This window comes from Epinephelus fuscoguttatus, linkage group LG15 (assembly GCF_011397635.1).
Source record: "Epinephelus fuscoguttatus linkage group LG15, E.fuscoguttatus.final_Chr_v1".
Taxonomy (NCBI): Eukaryota; Metazoa; Chordata; class Actinopteri; order Perciformes; family Serranidae; genus Epinephelus; species Epinephelus fuscoguttatus.
Genome location: NC_064766.1, coordinates 26,136,036 through 26,152,346, shown reverse-complemented (window position 1 = coordinate 26,152,346; position 16,311 = coordinate 26,136,036). Strand labels below are relative to the sequence as shown.

At 42.8% G+C, this 16,311-nt stretch overlaps 1 protein-coding gene across 1 annotated transcript in view; it reads left to right on the top strand.

Moving 5' to 3' along the window:
• The window catches only part of LOC125902020 (uncharacterized), a 48,411-nt gene that overhangs the window by 20,490 nt on the left and 11,610 nt on the right, over window positions 1-16,311 (top strand). Inside the window, exons 38-60 of the mRNA XM_049598107.1 lie at window positions 207-461; window positions 546-775; window positions 915-1,079; window positions 3,813-3,890; window positions 6,699-7,058; window positions 7,425-7,772; window positions 8,051-8,386; window positions 8,467-8,598; window positions 9,053-9,205; window positions 9,334-9,450; window positions 9,794-9,967; window positions 10,046-10,250; window positions 11,797-11,951; window positions 12,027-12,139; window positions 12,237-12,318; window positions 12,498-12,635; window positions 13,193-13,355; window positions 13,506-13,621; window positions 13,738-13,884; window positions 14,239-14,352; window positions 14,453-14,569; window positions 14,658-14,816; window positions 15,130-15,291. Of these exons, the coding sequence (XP_049454064.1) occupies window positions 207-461; window positions 546-775; window positions 915-1,079; window positions 3,813-3,890; window positions 6,699-7,058; window positions 7,425-7,772; window positions 8,051-8,386; window positions 8,467-8,598; window positions 9,053-9,205; window positions 9,334-9,450; window positions 9,794-9,967; window positions 10,046-10,250; window positions 11,797-11,951; window positions 12,027-12,139; window positions 12,237-12,318; window positions 12,498-12,635; window positions 13,193-13,355; window positions 13,506-13,621; window positions 13,738-13,884; window positions 14,239-14,352; window positions 14,453-14,569; window positions 14,658-14,816; window positions 15,130-15,291 (4,019 nt within the window). The remainder of the gene's footprint in view (window positions 1-206; window positions 462-545; window positions 776-914; window positions 1,080-3,812; window positions 3,891-6,698; window positions 7,059-7,424; window positions 7,773-8,050; window positions 8,387-8,466; window positions 8,599-9,052; window positions 9,206-9,333; window positions 9,451-9,793; window positions 9,968-10,045; window positions 10,251-11,796; window positions 11,952-12,026; window positions 12,140-12,236; window positions 12,319-12,497; window positions 12,636-13,192; window positions 13,356-13,505; window positions 13,622-13,737; window positions 13,885-14,238; window positions 14,353-14,452; window positions 14,570-14,657; window positions 14,817-15,129; window positions 15,292-16,311) is intronic.

Below are 16,311 nucleotides of genomic sequence, written 5' to 3'. Positions count from 1 at the left end.
TACTAAATATAGTAACATAGAATTACATGATGTCAGTTTGTTTTGACATTTTCTTTATGTGAAAAACATCAGTACATTGCTTAGCTTCGCTGCCAAACTGGGGGCATGCTGACTGACATCTACTGTATGTCACACACTGACTATAGATAAGTGCCTCGTACAACCCCACTTCAAAAGATCTGAACTATTCCTTTGTCTAATTGCAGGACAGCTGAGAGTTAGAGTGATGGAGACCTTGTACAGTGTGGAGCTGAGACATCAGGAGGATCCCGGAGATTCTCTGGACAGGGAAGATGAAGAAAGCATGATGGGAAAGAAAGTCCCTGTGGCCCGTGATTGGCTGTGTGTTTGGTTTGGGGCGGAGCATTTGTGTGTGAATGCAAGTCGCCAACTTTGGGATCGAGGGATGGGTGAGGTCAACGCCAGACTGTCTCACTCCTTCCACCTGCTCAATGCCACAGGTAAATCATTAATTCGTACATGTTTTATATTTTATACATCATAATCGTTTCTGGTGTCCGAATCTCTTTGTCTTCCGGATACAGGTGTACCGGCGAGCAATGATGCCCAGGTGAGGTGGGCCCAGGATGGCGGTCGACTGTCAGTCCTTGCAGAGCTGCAGGCTGGACCTGAACATCTTAAAGCTGAATTCAGTGGTGGCAGGACAGACCAGGTGTCCCCACGATGGGAGTACTTGTCCAGGCTGCAGCATCAAGTCAAAGCCCTGCTGAAAAGCGGTGTATCAAACTCCGTACAGGCCAAAGCACATTACCAGGTGCAGGACTATCGTTTTTTTTTTTTGTTTTTTTTTTTCTCCTAACGACATCTGATGTGTCATATGTTATTTTACTTATAATATGTACACATGCATTTCCATCTTTCCTTTATTTGTATGTTTTTCTTCCCACTGTTAGTTAGAGACAGAAGGTCTGGACACAGGCTTAACCCTTCACATGGACGACGAGAGAATGGTCAACGTTCTTTTTAATATTGGATCAAAAAACGGCGCAGCTATATTGGTATTGTCTCTATGGCAACAGATGACGCTGCTCCAGAGAGTCATACCCACCTCTTTACAGGTGAATTTTACATAATTTACATGTGTTCATTTCAAGTTTCTGCCTGTGAATGAATTTTTTAAATTATCTTTATCCACATTTTTTACATATTTGTGGAGCATTGTGTTTAAATCTGAAGTACATATAGTCATCAGTTAATCCACAGGCCTGACATCAATGGTGAGAAGATCTGTAAATCTGTGTGTCACAAGTTTAGGAAATGTTACAGTTGCTTTTATACTACTTAGACACATAGAAATTATAAGAAGATAAACGTAGAGTAAGAAGTATGGAAGAAAAAAATGTGCATGATGCTACAATATATACATATAAACATAAAAAAATATAAAAATATGAGCTATGTTAATGAAAAAATAGAAATAAATTAAATATGTGCACATACAGTACAGGCCAAAAGTTTGGACACACCTTCTCATTCAATGCGTTTTCTTTATTTTCATGACTATTTACATTGTAGATTCTCACTGAAGGCATCAAAACTATGAATGAACACATGTGGAGTTATGTACTTAACAAAAAAAGGTGAAATAACTGAAAACATGTTTTATATTCTAGTTTCTTCAAAATAGCCACCCTTTGCTCTGATTACTGCTTTGCACACTCTTGGCATTCTCTCCATGAGCTTCAAGAGGTAGTCACCTGAAATGGTTTCCACTTCACAGGTGTGCCTTATCAGGGTTAATTAGTGGAATTTCTTGCTTTATCAATGGGGTTGGGACCATCAGTTGTGTTGTGCAGAAGTCAGGTTAATACACAGCCGACAGCCCTATTGGACAACTGTTAAAATTCATATTATGGCAAGAACCAATCAGCTAACTAAAGAAAAACCAGTGGCCATCATTACTTTAAGAAATGAAGGTCAGTCAGTCCGGAAAATTGCAAAAACTTTAAATGTGTCCCCAAGTGGAGTCGCAAAAACCATCAAGTGCTACAACGAAACTGGCACACATGAGGACCGACCCAGGAAAGGAAGACCAAGAGTCACCTCTGCTTCTGAGGATAAGTTCATCCGAGTCACCAGCCTCAGAAATCGCAAGTTAACAGCAGCTCAGATCAGAGACCAGATGAATGCCACACAGAGTTCTAGCAGCAGACCCATCTCTAGAACAACTGTTAAGAGGAGAGTCAAATAGCTGCTAGGAAACCACTGCTAAGGAGAGGCAACAAGCAGAAGAGATTTGTTTGGGCCAAGAAACACAAGGAATGGACATTAGACCAGTGGAAATCTGTGCTTTGGTCTGATGAGTCCAAATTTGAGATCTTCGGTTCCAACCGCCGTGTCTTTGTGAGACGCAGAAAAGGTGAACGGATGGATTCCACATGCCTGGTTCCCACTGTGAAGCATGGAGGAGGAGGTGTGATGGTGTGGGGGTGTTTTGCTGGTGACACTGTTGGGGATTTATTCAAAATTGAAGGCACACTGAACCAGCATGGCTACCACAGCATCCTGCAGCGACATGCCATCCCATCCGGTTTGCGCTTAGTTGGACGATCATTTATTTTTCAACAGGACAATGACCCCAAACACACCTCCAGGCTGTGTAAGGGCTATTTGACCAAGAAGGAGAGTGATGGAGTGCTGCGGCAGATGACCTGGCCTCCACAGTCACCGGACCTGAACCCAGTCGAGATGGTTTGGGGTGAGCTGGACCGCAGAGTGAAGGCAAAGGGGCCAACAAGTGCTAAACACCTCTGGGAACTCCTTCAAGACTGTTGGAAAACTATTTCAGGTGACTACCTCTTGAAGCTCATGGAGAGAATGCCAAGAGTGTGCAAAGCAGTAATCAGAGCAAAGGGTGGCTATTTTGAAGAAACTAGAATATAAAACATGTTTTCAGTTATTTCACCTTTTTTTGTTAAGTACATAACTCCACATGTGTTCATTCATAGTTTTGATGCCTTCAGTGAGAATCTACAATGTAAATAGTCATGAAAATAAAGAAAACGCATTGAATGAGAAGGTGTGTCCAAACTTTTGGCCTGTACTGTATGTGCCCAAGAAATATATACAAATACTGTATTTGCATTATACTACAAGTGTGCAAAATATATATATCTAAGAGTAGAATAGGCAAGAGTTGGATATTATATAAGAGAGAACTGAAATACTGTCCACATGGAGGAATATATAACTTGAATTAAGAGGGCCCAAGGATTGATCCTTGAGGGACACCACACTTAACTTTTCACATAGTACATTCCAAAAGCAGAATAACCATATTTGTGCTCTTCATGTAGGACATAAACCTCAGATAGTGTGACATACTGAAAAGTACAGCTAATTAAAGGTGCTGGTATTTTTTTTTACCTTTTGCCTTCAAGTCAAAGCTTTTTCCCCTGCTTCCAGTCTTTATACCAAGCTAAGCTAACAGGTCTCTAGATTTAGCTTTATATTTGCAGAGCAGACGTGGGAGTGGTATCAATCTTCTCATATAATTCACAGCAAGAGAGAGAGAATGAGCATACTCTCAAAGTATTCCTTTGAAGAAGTTGACCCACTGTTCCACCATGAGCGGTAGCATCAAATGAACCACAAAGAATAAAATTGAAATACCGTTTCAACTGTAAGCATGTGTTGTTTTACAGTAAGGGCTCAGATTAGCATGTTGGTGTACCACAAAATTGTATGTGCCTGGTCTAAAGTTCAGTAATTCATCACAAATCCTTGTGTCTCCTCCTTCAGTTTCTTCCTTGAAAAACAAACTTTGCCAACAGGGGGTTTTGTTTTCACAGATGAACTGCACAGGGGACGCCACCGCAGACCGTCTCTCAGCCCAGTGCTATGGAAATGTGGCGGGTCGCCCTGTGGAGGTACGAGTCTTTCGCTCCTATAGACCACACAGCAGGCTTTGCTACGGCCTGTCGCTCACTCACTTTAGCCTCAGTGTTCAAGCTAAAGGCTGTTACAGCTCCAATGGTCAGAGGGAGCTCAGAGCTAACCTCACTCATTCTTCCCTTCTACTGCTGACATACCTGGGTGTGCCCTCTACATCTAGTGTCAGGCTCCTGTTGCGGCCTGGCCCTCAGCGATGGGCCCTGGGGGTTGGGTTGGCTGTTGGCCCTTGGAGAATGGACTTGAATGTGGGACTGAGGTTGGAGAGGCCTGGGCTTTATGGCTGGCATGGGATGCTTGAGTTTGGGACCCGCAGTGATACACACAAGGCAGAGGTGACAGGTCGGATGAGGTTGGAAAGCTGGTGTCACATCTGGGCAGATGTCAGCATAGCATTGGACTCAAACACCTCAAGTCTGTTGCTCTCTGTCCGATGTACAGGGGTGGGGAGGCTGGCCTGGGTGCAGGTTAGGAGAGTCAAGGGAGGAGAACCACAGAAAACCTCTTTTACTGTACAGGGACAAGCAGGGAAAGATGGACTCAAATGTTCTTTGAGTTTAGAAAATGAGCAGGACTCGTGTCAGTGCGTCTTGTCTGTTCTTCTGAAGCACCAAAAGGCTGAAGTTGGGTGGACTCTCCAGCATCACTGGGCCTCTCTTACCTCCATCATCCCCAACAGAGTAGACCTCCAGGGGTCAGGTCAGCTCAGTGACGCATCCCTCTCTGGAAGTGCTCAGGTCTCTTTCAACACCCGCTCTGGTCTGATCAACCTGACTGCTGCCTTTGAGCCCTCCACCTCCTTCAGGGTCACACTTCAACAGAACCTGGCCACCACTGTTGCACCACAGGAGGTCACTATTAGCATGTCGACCAATGCTGGTCAAGCTGAATTGGATGTGGAAAGTGATGCGTGCTCCTTGCTCCTCCTGGCAAATCAACACAAGAGAGGAGAAGACAGGAGGATCAGCTGGAATTTTTTTGTCCATCAGCGATGTGTCTTACTGAAGGTTAGAGAGGAAACAAGAAGTGTCAGGAATCTTGTTTCCCAGCGGAAGGAAAGCAAAAGAAGCATCTTCACCTTGGAGATGACTCTTGTCTTTCCATTAGCACAAATCACACTGATAACACCAATACTGTAGTAAATAGAAAGTATAAACAAGACCATAGTTGAAATGAATGTTAACCTCGTAATGGATTTTACACCTGTGGCACGACTTTAGGGATATCTGTCGCTTTGGCCCAGTCCGAAACATCTCAGCAACTATTGGCTGGATTGCCTCAAACTTTGAGCCTCATTCACCAACATCTTCCTGCTTTTTTCTTAAAGGGGAACTACGCCCATTTTCAAGATTCATACGTATTACTCCTATGGTCTAACACAGTCCAAAAATATTAGTAAACATGAACAACTCTCTCAACTCAAAATTCTAAAACTAGTGTTAAATCTCAAATGTGCGATGTCATAGGGTTTTAAGTTTGGAGCTGCTCCGTAGACAATGAATGGAGAAAGATGTTATAGATAACACTGAGAGCAGCCAGGGGAATATTCTGGGCTAATGGGTACATTTTCTGTTTCAGAGCGGAGAATACTACAATAGGATAAAGCTAATTTGGGTATTAAAAGGAAAACAAACATTCTATGGGTCCACAAAATCAGGCTGCCATTCATTGTGGATGTAGCAGCTCCAGACTTTATACCTGATGACATCAGAAGTTTGAGACTTACTTCTCTTGTTTCTGGCTTTGAGAGAGAGTAACTCATGTTCACAAATATTGATTGACCTTTCCTACTTTCCTCGGCCTTAAAAAAACATATTGGAATTCCTTATTTAGGTGGTGTTCCCCTTTAAATTTGTCCTTAAAAAAAGGCCTTAAGAAAAGTCTATGTCAGATTCATGACGTGTTCTTAAACCACAGAATTGTTCACACCTGTGTTCATATAATAATGAATTGGGTTGCCCTCGTAAGTTGAAAGCTTGTGCCAGTTGATCCTAATTAGTATAGGTAAACGCCCCACCAATTACCATAAAATGGCATGAGACTGAAGGGCCATGTGCACACACAGAAATAGAGGAAGAAACGAAGAAACAGAAAAGTCAGGAGAGTTAAGTCAAGAATTCCCAAACAAAATTTCTACAGAGGGTAGTGCATATGGCTCCAAACATTTTAAAAAAAACTTCTGAAGTGGAGAAACTCCTGCAGAAAGTGAACCCCAAACAAGTTGTCATATTTAATAGCTTTAGAAATTGATATAAAGTAAAACAAAAAAGATGCACGGAATGCTTGAAATGCACATTAATTCACCACCTGACCCATGCACCGCAAACTTTATGCATTATAGTAGCACAGATGTCAGGACTAAGGTCAGAGACGAGTGCTGCAGTGCTCTCCAAGCTTTGCTAGTGAATGTCTGACACAGAAAAACAGAGAAATGTCATAATTTGTCACTTCTAGTACCATCATTAGGGCAAAATTTTAATTTATTTAGTACTTTGGTTTATGACCAAGTACCTGCAGAACTAATGACATCATAGTTTTGCATCCCAGAATGATCTCAACAGTATTTGGCAACTAATGTAAACTCTAAAGCAGTGAATCCTTTCAGCAATGGTCTTGTTTGTGTAATTCTGTATTTGTGTCACTGATGTAGTGTTGAAAAGCAATCTAACTGTAGGACTGTACATGTGTCACAACTTTATAAAGTGAGTACTTGTATCTGAATTGTCTGGAAAGCATGAAGAATAGTCCTGGCTCTGAGCTTCCCTTTTTAAATTTTTCCTCTATAGACACTCCTGCCATCGCACACGTCAGCCAACATCTCCATCACCCGTTCTGGCTGCTCCACAAATCTCAGCACCGTTCTCCAGGCTGACGGGGAGCAAAGAGGCAGCCTTAGTCTACATTTATCGTGTCACCCCCACCTTAGCCTGAGAGCATCTGTGCAGCACTCTATAGAGGCAATACAGACGCTGGGATTTCCTGCTCACGGAGCTTTAATCTTAAAGGTTTCACATCTGCCTGGCGTGGAGGTTGGCCTGGAGCTGGGACGTTGTTATTTCAGGGGCAGTTTGGGGAAAACCGAGGCTTCACAGACAGAGGAGTCTTCCTATGCTGTGAATGTGACCAACTACTGTCCAGCTCTACAGGTCAGACTATCCATCAGTTCCCTGTAATACTGCTCATGGAAACCTGAATAAACATACATGTTTAAGTTGTAAATATTACTGCTACATCTGACTGTGACAATACATTGTCATTTCTTTCATCACAGTTAAAGAACTGGGATTTCCTGCATGATTCACGTCTGTCCTTTTAAATACATTTTACAACTCAATAGAAGGTCAAGCTCATTTATTACAGCAGCAGAACAACACAGCAGATGACACAGCTGCTAAGATAGGTTACTATGGGCCCTGTTTGACTTGCTGCCACTGTGGAGAGAGACAGGATCACTCTCCTTCCACCAGTCTCTCAACACCAATTAACATTCTCCATGTATGTCTGCACCACAGGGAACAGTCCTCCCAGCATCCCTGGCTCTCCAGTCTCTCCTGACAGTCGTCCCCTGCCAGCTTACCCTGACCTCGTCTCTGAGAGCAGACAACCAGGACCTCTCCCTGGAGCTGAGTCAGTCCTGCAGGCCTCTGACTCTCTCTGGGATACTCACACACTCCTTCCTTGGGCTGAGGAGCCACGGTGTGCCCCAGATGATCACCATAGAGGCCACTGCTCCTGGAGGCTCTGAGCAGGCCCTGTTCATTAAAGCGGGGACGTGTTATATAAGAGCCAATAGAGTCGTAGAGGCCAAAGGAAGGACACAGTGGCTCTGGGCTCTGGAGTCAAAGTGCCCAATGTTACAGGTGTGGATGATTACTAAAGCTTTGACACCATTGTCCATCACATTAATATTTAGAAATGAGGCCGTTTCCATCATACAGTTAATAATCCGAACAAAACTGAATATGCTGCAAAGATCAAACTGCTCTTACAAATATAATTGATTGCCAGATTAAAAGGTCCATTACGGGTAAATGCTGTTTGTTAAAATGTGGTAGAATGAGGCATCTTGAGGTGCATTAATTAGTTTTATTTGCAACTACCAGCAGTGATAATGACCTTGCTGTTCTGTCCATTTAAGGCTCATTTGAATGGCTCAGTGTGGAGTAACCCTCAGGGTATCTGGACAGCGACGGTGGACGCCGAACTGGATGGCCAAAGGGGTTTCCTGAGGCTGAATGCAAGGCCCTGGCCGGAGCTGAGTGTGGAGGGCGAGCTCAGTCACAACCTTCCTGCTCTCAAAGACTTACCTGAGCACAGCAGACTGAGAGTCACCTGCAGGGTTGGAAAACAACGATACGACACTGAAGCCGTCATACAGATGGAGGAGTGTACTGTGGGAGCCAGTGGGGTTGTGATGTCACAGCCTGGCCTGCGGGGGTCGCTGGTGTATCACAACAACTGCACAGTGATTCAGGTAAACATACTACGAGATTATCTGAAAGCCTATTGGATCTCAAATAGATTCACTGCATCAGTTGCTATCAATATTTGTAGGAGTGGGGTAGTCCGGACGGGATGCAGTCCTCTGTGTTGTTGGTTGTCTCCCCAACTGTTGCAGAATCTCAGGTCTCCATGACAATGGATGATGCAGAGTTACAGGCGTCAGTGGCTCTTAAGAAAAATAAGGTGTGGAAATACATTAAAACATTTGTGATTCTACTTTTAAAAAATGTCAATTATTTCCTTTATAATCCAGTAAAAATCACATTTCACCAGGGCCCAGTCATTCAGGATTTTGGGTTGGATCAAATCTTGAAAATGGGTTGTTCACAGGAGAGAAAAAAAAGGATTCTGAAGTCGGATTAGATCACATAATCCAGTTTTGGTTTTGATCTGGATCAAACTCTTAGTATGTGTTGTTCAAAACTATGTAGCAGGATTGAGATATCAAAAAAAATTGCGATAATCAGCAACCCGTTTTCAAGATTTGACCCAATCCTGTAGCCGAAATAAAATCAGATTACGTCTGTACAACTGGGCCCTGTAATACATCTAACAAAGCTGTAGCCCTAAATTATCTCTTTTCAGAGACAAAGGACGTGACGTCATGTACAGTAATTCAGTGCCGTTGTTTTTTCAGAATAAAAATGAAGCTGCACTCAGTCTAAACCACTCTATGCCCCTGTTGAAGAAGCTTGGTCTCCCTGTTCATGCTGCAGTGACAATGAATTCTGGGAATCACGGCAATGGCTCGTACTATTCACTATTACACAGCAGCACAGGAAGCCAAAAGGTAGGAGGCAGCATCAGCAAATGCTCTTTCAACTTCACCATAATGATATACTGTACGTGCATTTATCAGCTTTATCACATTTACTGCATGTAACAGCTGCTGCAGTTGATACTCTGAATGTTTTACAGCTCACTCAAGAGATGACATTTTCAAAGACATCTGAAACACTCAGAGTGAGAAGTCATTTTAGACACACAGTGAACTATCTGAAGAAACTGGGAGTCCCTGCAAACAACAGCATCCAGGTGAGAAACTCAACCATAAAGAACTAACAGTTCATTGACTTAAAGGGACAGTTCACCCCAAAATAAAATGCACGCTTCCCTTCCCCAGGTGTAATTTGTTTGGCAGAATATAGTTACTACGTGAAAGATGTATTAATCCTGATTCAGTTATATTGGAGAGAAGGCAGACATAGCTACGGCCTGATATCTCCAACATTTAGGAACTCGCACCAAAACAGTCTAGACTGATAAACAGCAGTACAGGTAAGAGGACAAATATGTATTTTTAGTTTTGGGGTGAACTGTCCCTTGAAAACAGCTCACTGAGTGAATGAAATTGATGTCACAGTGACTGTGTGTGCAGGTAGAGCTCGGCTCTGCTGAGGGGAATGCTTTGACCTTACAGTCCCAGTTTGGAGGTCAGCAGGCAGGAGTGAGACTGAGGATAAAATGTCTCCCAGTGACCAAAGAGATAAGAGGAACCGTGTGGCACAGCTGGTCGTGGCTACAGGACAGAGGACTGCCACTTAACATGGAGGTAACATAACACATCTTTACATCATATTGGTTTATCGAATTGATATTTAGAACACCTCTCGTGATTTTCTTCTCCAAGGCTCTGTGTTCCATCCAGGGAGTCTTTTCTCAGCTTCAGTCCAGAGCTCGGCTCACTGTGGACGGACACAAGCTGCTCGCCTCCGGCTTGAATGTCAGTGTGGCCGATGGACGTCTGGCCCTGCTGCTCTCCTACTCTCCACCAGCTTCTGATCAAACAGGGACACGGCGCAGCATGGACGCTACCCTGACTGCTCAGTTCAAAGGTCAGATTGTACTAACAGCTGGATCCATTTGTACACAGTGGTACAGAGCAGGATTTTCAACTAACCACTCAATAGGTTACATCCCTTTGTGTATACGGTCCAATTTTTTCCAATGTTTTGTATATTGATCAAGTCGCAGTCTTAAAGAAAAGCCAAAAGTATTTCGTGAACGTATTTGTCCTGGGTCATGAGATTATCTGTTGTTGAAATGTTCCTTATGCTTTTGGTAAACTCTTGCAAATATGGAGAAATTAGAGGCCATCCCCAAAAAATATAAAAATGTTCTGCCATTAACTTACCACGCAACCTCTAGCATCATCCTGCCCCTGACACCCCTGTTGTAGAGATTTCAGTTTTGGAGTCACAAAATATCATATTATGTTTTTCCCCAGCAGAACTCCCACCAGGATCTTGAATTGGTTGTCCTATCTTGTCCCTCCCAAATATCATTCCAATCTCCAGGCCTGATTCCCATTTCTGTTTGACCTGGCCAATGGAATAATTTGTGGAATTTTGTAATCTGATATATATATTTGTCTTTATTCTTGCATACATCAGTGCATATATTAATCAAATTGGGTTCAGTATCCTTTATTTGTTTGAAGTCTTTACTGAAGTAGTCTCTGACGTGGAGATATCTGAAAAAAAAAAAATCATTTTTGTCCAAGGTCATAAACTCCCTGTGTTGCCCCGAATTCAAGAAGATAACTTTGTTTTTCTTGCATGCCTGCTGTGAATGAAGAATCCAAAAGCAGAGATAAATCTTGATGAACAACAAAACTACATCAAAACATCCATTTACAAGCTCTCACACAACTTGTGCAGTATAATCCAAGTCTCATTTATCCAGTCGTATGCTTAGTACTTCCCAAACAGACAGCTCTGTCCAAAGGGGAGCTAACCTGAAAGCGAAACTTTTCGATCCTCCCCTCAGACCCGCTCTCCATTGATAAAACAGTGATTTTTTTCTTGCTGAGCATGGGAGATGCTGGTCTACCACTGCCTCGATCAGACTTTGGTGTTTTAAAGGGTCTGGATTCACCGAGTATACAGTTTTGCTGTTGTTAAACACAGTAGCCTGTAACTTCAGTTCATCAAGACTTTTCTCTGTCTTTGGATTTTGCACTCACGGCGAAGTTTGAGATGTTTAAAATGCGGCTGCAGTTGTTTCTCTTTTGAAGGTGAAGATGACAAGATGATCTATTTTTTTGTTTATATGGGTGAAAGTCAAAACTCATATAACCAGCAGTACCCTAAATACTGAACTTCAGGTCTGTATTTTCCCTCTTGGCGTCATCATGTTTTCTAACATTCAACTGCAGTATCGTAGACTGACCAGCTGATGTCACCATCTGACCTTATGTGTATTTTAAAGATGAATTTTATCATGACGTAAAAGTCACAGATATTTCATTTTTGACATGCAGACAGCTCTCAGTTTCTCTTTGCAGAAACAAAATATGGTTTAGACAAGTTGTACTCTTATGATGAGCTTTTTAAATGTCATGACTTTTACCTTCAACAACAGTGCTGATCCTCTCTGCAGGTCTTCTACGGAGCGCCTCAGTAGACGTTCACTCTCACGACTGGAGAGTCCGGGTGGTGGGGGACATAGGAGGCTTGGGGGCACACGGAGGGTCCAAGGAGGCCAGAGTCACACTAAAACACACCATACATGGACAATCTAGCCCTGCCTTACAGGTGAGGGTAACACACACTCAGACTTACCACAACTTTACTTGTCTGTGCTAACCATCTCTGTGACTGTGGACGTAGGTGGAAGCCTGGGGAAGACTTACCGAGTCACAGCTGAGGTGCTCCATGGCTGTGAACCCTGAGCTCAGCTCCTCGCTGGCACTCATCATCCAGGGACACCATCTGCCACATAGGTACTGTAAACACACATCGCTCACACTCCGTCATTGATCAATCAAACACATGCATATACACACGCATTCTTAAAGTGAAAGCTGCTCTTTTGTCCAGCAAGGACCTGATGGTGAAGGTGGTCCACAATATTCCCACAATTTTGGTTTATCTGCCCTCTCAGCTCAACGTCCGCTCTCAGGTGAGGTCTTATTCTAAACACAGTAAAACAAGAACGTGCTCTGCAAAATATGTGCTGGCATTACTTATGTTATGCTGTCGTTATGTTATTATTTTCTATGCATTCGTTTTAGTAATTACAGAGTTTTATAGGCATGACATGTCACAGCATGTGTCGCCATCTCTCTTCCCTCTCTCCAGCTGAACCAGTCTCAGTCCAGTGTGGCAGGTTTGGTGGAGGTGATGTCAGGCAGGAGGAGGCTGTGGGCTCTGGGGGAGCTGGCAGCTATAGAGAGCGGATACAGACAGGCTCTAGAGCTCAAACACTCGTACCCACAGGTATTTCTCACCTGAAGTATCTCTTGACTATGAGAACAGTACAGTCCTACTTTGTAGTACATGTAAGACTTTATAAATACGCAGGCATACGTCACATTTCCATTGTGTCAGAGATGACCGCACAGAATAGTCAGACCTAAAAATGTGCACTTGATCAATTTTAAAGGGCCAGTTCACCCCAAAATCCAAAACACATATTTTTCCTCTTACCTGTAGTGCTATTTATCAGTCTAGATTGTTTTGGTGTGAGTTGCAGAGTGTTGGAGATATCAGCTGAAAAGATGTCTGCCTTCTCTCCAATATAATGGAACTAGATGGCACTCGGCTTGTGGTGCTCAAAGCGCCAAAAAAATAAGAAAACAGTTCCTATCACTCTGCAACTCACACCAGAACAATCTAGACTGATAAATAGCGCTACAAGTAAGAGGAATAATTTGTATGTTTGATTTTGGTGTGAAGTGAACTGTCCCTTTAATGGACATTTTTGTCTTTCCACACCCTGAACATCACGCTGTACGGACATCCTAAATGTTTCAGTGATGGTCTTTGTTCGGTAGTTGAAGCCGCTGCCCAGGACTGTCGCAGTGAGGACTGTGTATGAGGCCAGGAACTGGAGCTACCAAGTTCAACATGGAGCTGTGTGGGGCAGTCAGGAGTTCATCCTGTCTGGTCTCTACTCTGCACCTGCAGCACTGGAGATGGGGAACCAGACCCTGAAGGGTAAACTATTGTAGACCAACTCTCCAGAGCGATAAACCATCACAGGGACAATGTTTGTCCAGACAGATAAAAGATGCAGCTTTTGATGAGTAACCACATACGACTTTGGCTGACTACGGATTGTTGTCTTCCTCTTGTTGTTGACTTCAGTTCAGATCAGCTGCATTCCCCGTTGGACTAGTTTGGAGTTGACTCTCGAGCGATCCTTACATGGCCGACTAGACAGTGTTTTACTGGGCTGGACGAGGCATGGCCGACTTGAGCAGGTCAGACTGTACAACATGTGTGAAAAATGTTTGGGCATCATGAATCCAGTGTATGAAGTTCAATAGATTCATGTGTATTTCCTTCTGAAAAAAATATCTGTCTATGGTCTTTCAAGGTCAGAGCTCTGAGCTTGTGGAGTCGATCGGAGGAGACGAATGAGACCAAACTGGAGCTGAAGCAGCCTTTCTCCTCCACGCTCAGCCAGATGTCTCTTCACACACTGTCACACAGCTCACAGAGGGAACAACGCAGCAGCCACCAGGTAGGGTGCAACACTTCAAACTCTTCTTTACACTATTGAAGTATGAATTATCTCAGGAAGTCATTAAACTCAGAAATGAGTCTCACCGGGGGGGCACAGTTAGTATGGAAACAAATCCTCAAAAGGGCTTTAGTTTTTCTGAGTTTCGAGGTTGAATAAGAAACAACCTTTTATTTTTTTCTCCATAATTTCTATATGTGCACCTTATGAAATGGGCAGCCATAGCAAAAATATTTTACACAGCAAAAAGTGATGAAATTGATCAGTATGTTTACTTTAAGCACAAACATGAACAGCTGAGAGTTTTATTATGTATATTATTGTATACTTATTATTTTCTTACTCTGCATGCAGACCCATCTGTCATGGGACAGCGCAGTCCCTGTCAATATCTCCGTCAGCCTGAACAAACAGTGGCAGAACAACTCCAGCAGGGGGCAGGCGTGTGCTCTGTTCTCAGCGCAACAGGTTGGTGTGGACTCCTCAGAGGTGTTGTGTGTATTTGTCTTTACTGAGAACCTAATTACTTTATCTGTGCGTGTGTGTGTGTGTGTGTGTGTGTGTGTAGATGGTGGTGTCTTCTGTCAAAGGTTGTGTGTCAGCAGCTCAGGAGGGAAACTCGTATTCCCAGAATGCAGAGCTCAGATGGGACAACAGGAGCATCAAACAAGGCCTGAAGTACCAGGTGCTCTGAAAGCTGTGACGTTCCCTTTCTCTTCTCCTAGCATGTGATCGCAGCTGACTCATGTTTGTGTTCCTGTGTTATCTCTTAGAGGGGTCCTCGGGGAATGCACAGCCTTCAGGTGAATGTTGGCCTGGACAAAGTGTCTCCCGCGCCCTGTCCGTCACACACACTCCTGACTAAGATTCAAACCAACCTCAGGGATCGCTTGGAGCACACAGTGCTTATGGGCCTCTGCCCACCACAGCCTGTGAGTCCACACATGTGCATCCTGTGTTTCTACTGCTTTCTCTTGTGGTGATTTATAGTTTGGGGTTTTCTCCCACATCTGAAGACAAATTGTGGAGGAATGGAGCTGCTGTGTTGCTATGAATGACTAATGGTTTGTCTATATGTGGTTACTGTGATGAATCTGCGCAGTCTCCTAACATACATCCCTTGGGAAACGTGTTTTACATAATTTATTTTGTGTGGTGTGTCTTGTAAGTTTGTAGACTTAATGGGTGTGGCTGTGCCTGTTTCCTTTCTTCAGCTGTGGTTTATTTTCTCTTTGTGCCTCTCAGAGTTTGTCGTGGTCCGGGTCCCACAGAGTGAACTCAGGAGAGGAGCTGTTGTACACGCAGTCTCGCCTGTCAGTGACAGGACGGCCCTACCAGTGCAGCCTCACCTTTGCCTTGACCAACTCCTCCACTGCTCAGGGCTCCAACATGTCTCTGTTCTCTGAGGTGAACAACCCTCTGGAAATTAATTTTCAGTGACGTGTCACAGTTAAGAACTGTAAAGAAACATCCTGTGTGTAGAATTTAGGAACATCTATCAACAGAAATGGTATATAATATTCAGAGTCATTGTGTTTTCATTACCTTAGAATAAGTGTTTATATGTACATAACAAATGGGTCCTCTTCTACGGAGTCTGTCATATTGTTTCTACAGTAGGCCACAACGAACAAACCAAATATTAATATATATTATATGTATTAATATGGTCATTCGCATTTTCACATTTTTGCGTAGGCCACATTTAACCCTTTGAAAACTGAGCAACGTGGCTTCATTTTTTTTACAAAAACATGGGAAGAAGGCAATGAGCAACAAAAGAGGAAATGACCCAAAAAATTTGCAAGAAATTAGTAAAAAGAGAAAATTAAAAACAAGAAAATTGGTAAAGAAAAAAAAAGAGAGTTTAAAAATTATAATAATTCTGTACTGTAATTTTAAATATGTAATACAAATAATTATAAATATGCCTTTTCCCAAGCTTTTTTCTTTTTTCCCCATAAAAGAACAAACTAAATCTATTTTTTTTTTTGCAATTTGTGGCACATTTTTTACCATGTTGCTCATTGCCTTGTTTCCTATATTTTTGAAAGAAATCGCACCAATTTCCTCAGGATTCAAAGATTTAAATACTTACGAAAGGTGTCTGAAAGCAGCACAAGAAAAAGTAATGTCACTCCAGGTTTCAGAAGGTTAAAGGAATACTTCACCAACATAATGATCACTTGTACATCAGCTGTGTTACTTTGAATTCGTGAGGAATACCTTCGTTTTTCTCACATGCCTCCACGGTGAATGAAGAATCCAAAAATGGAAAGGGATGTCAAAACATCTGTTTACAAACTCTCACACAACACACAAGTGTAATTCATCCAGTATGATGCTCAGTACTTTCAAACACATAGATTTTCACAAAAACCTTATTTTTATTATTCATTATTACACTTCTACATAAACAGTTGTGCG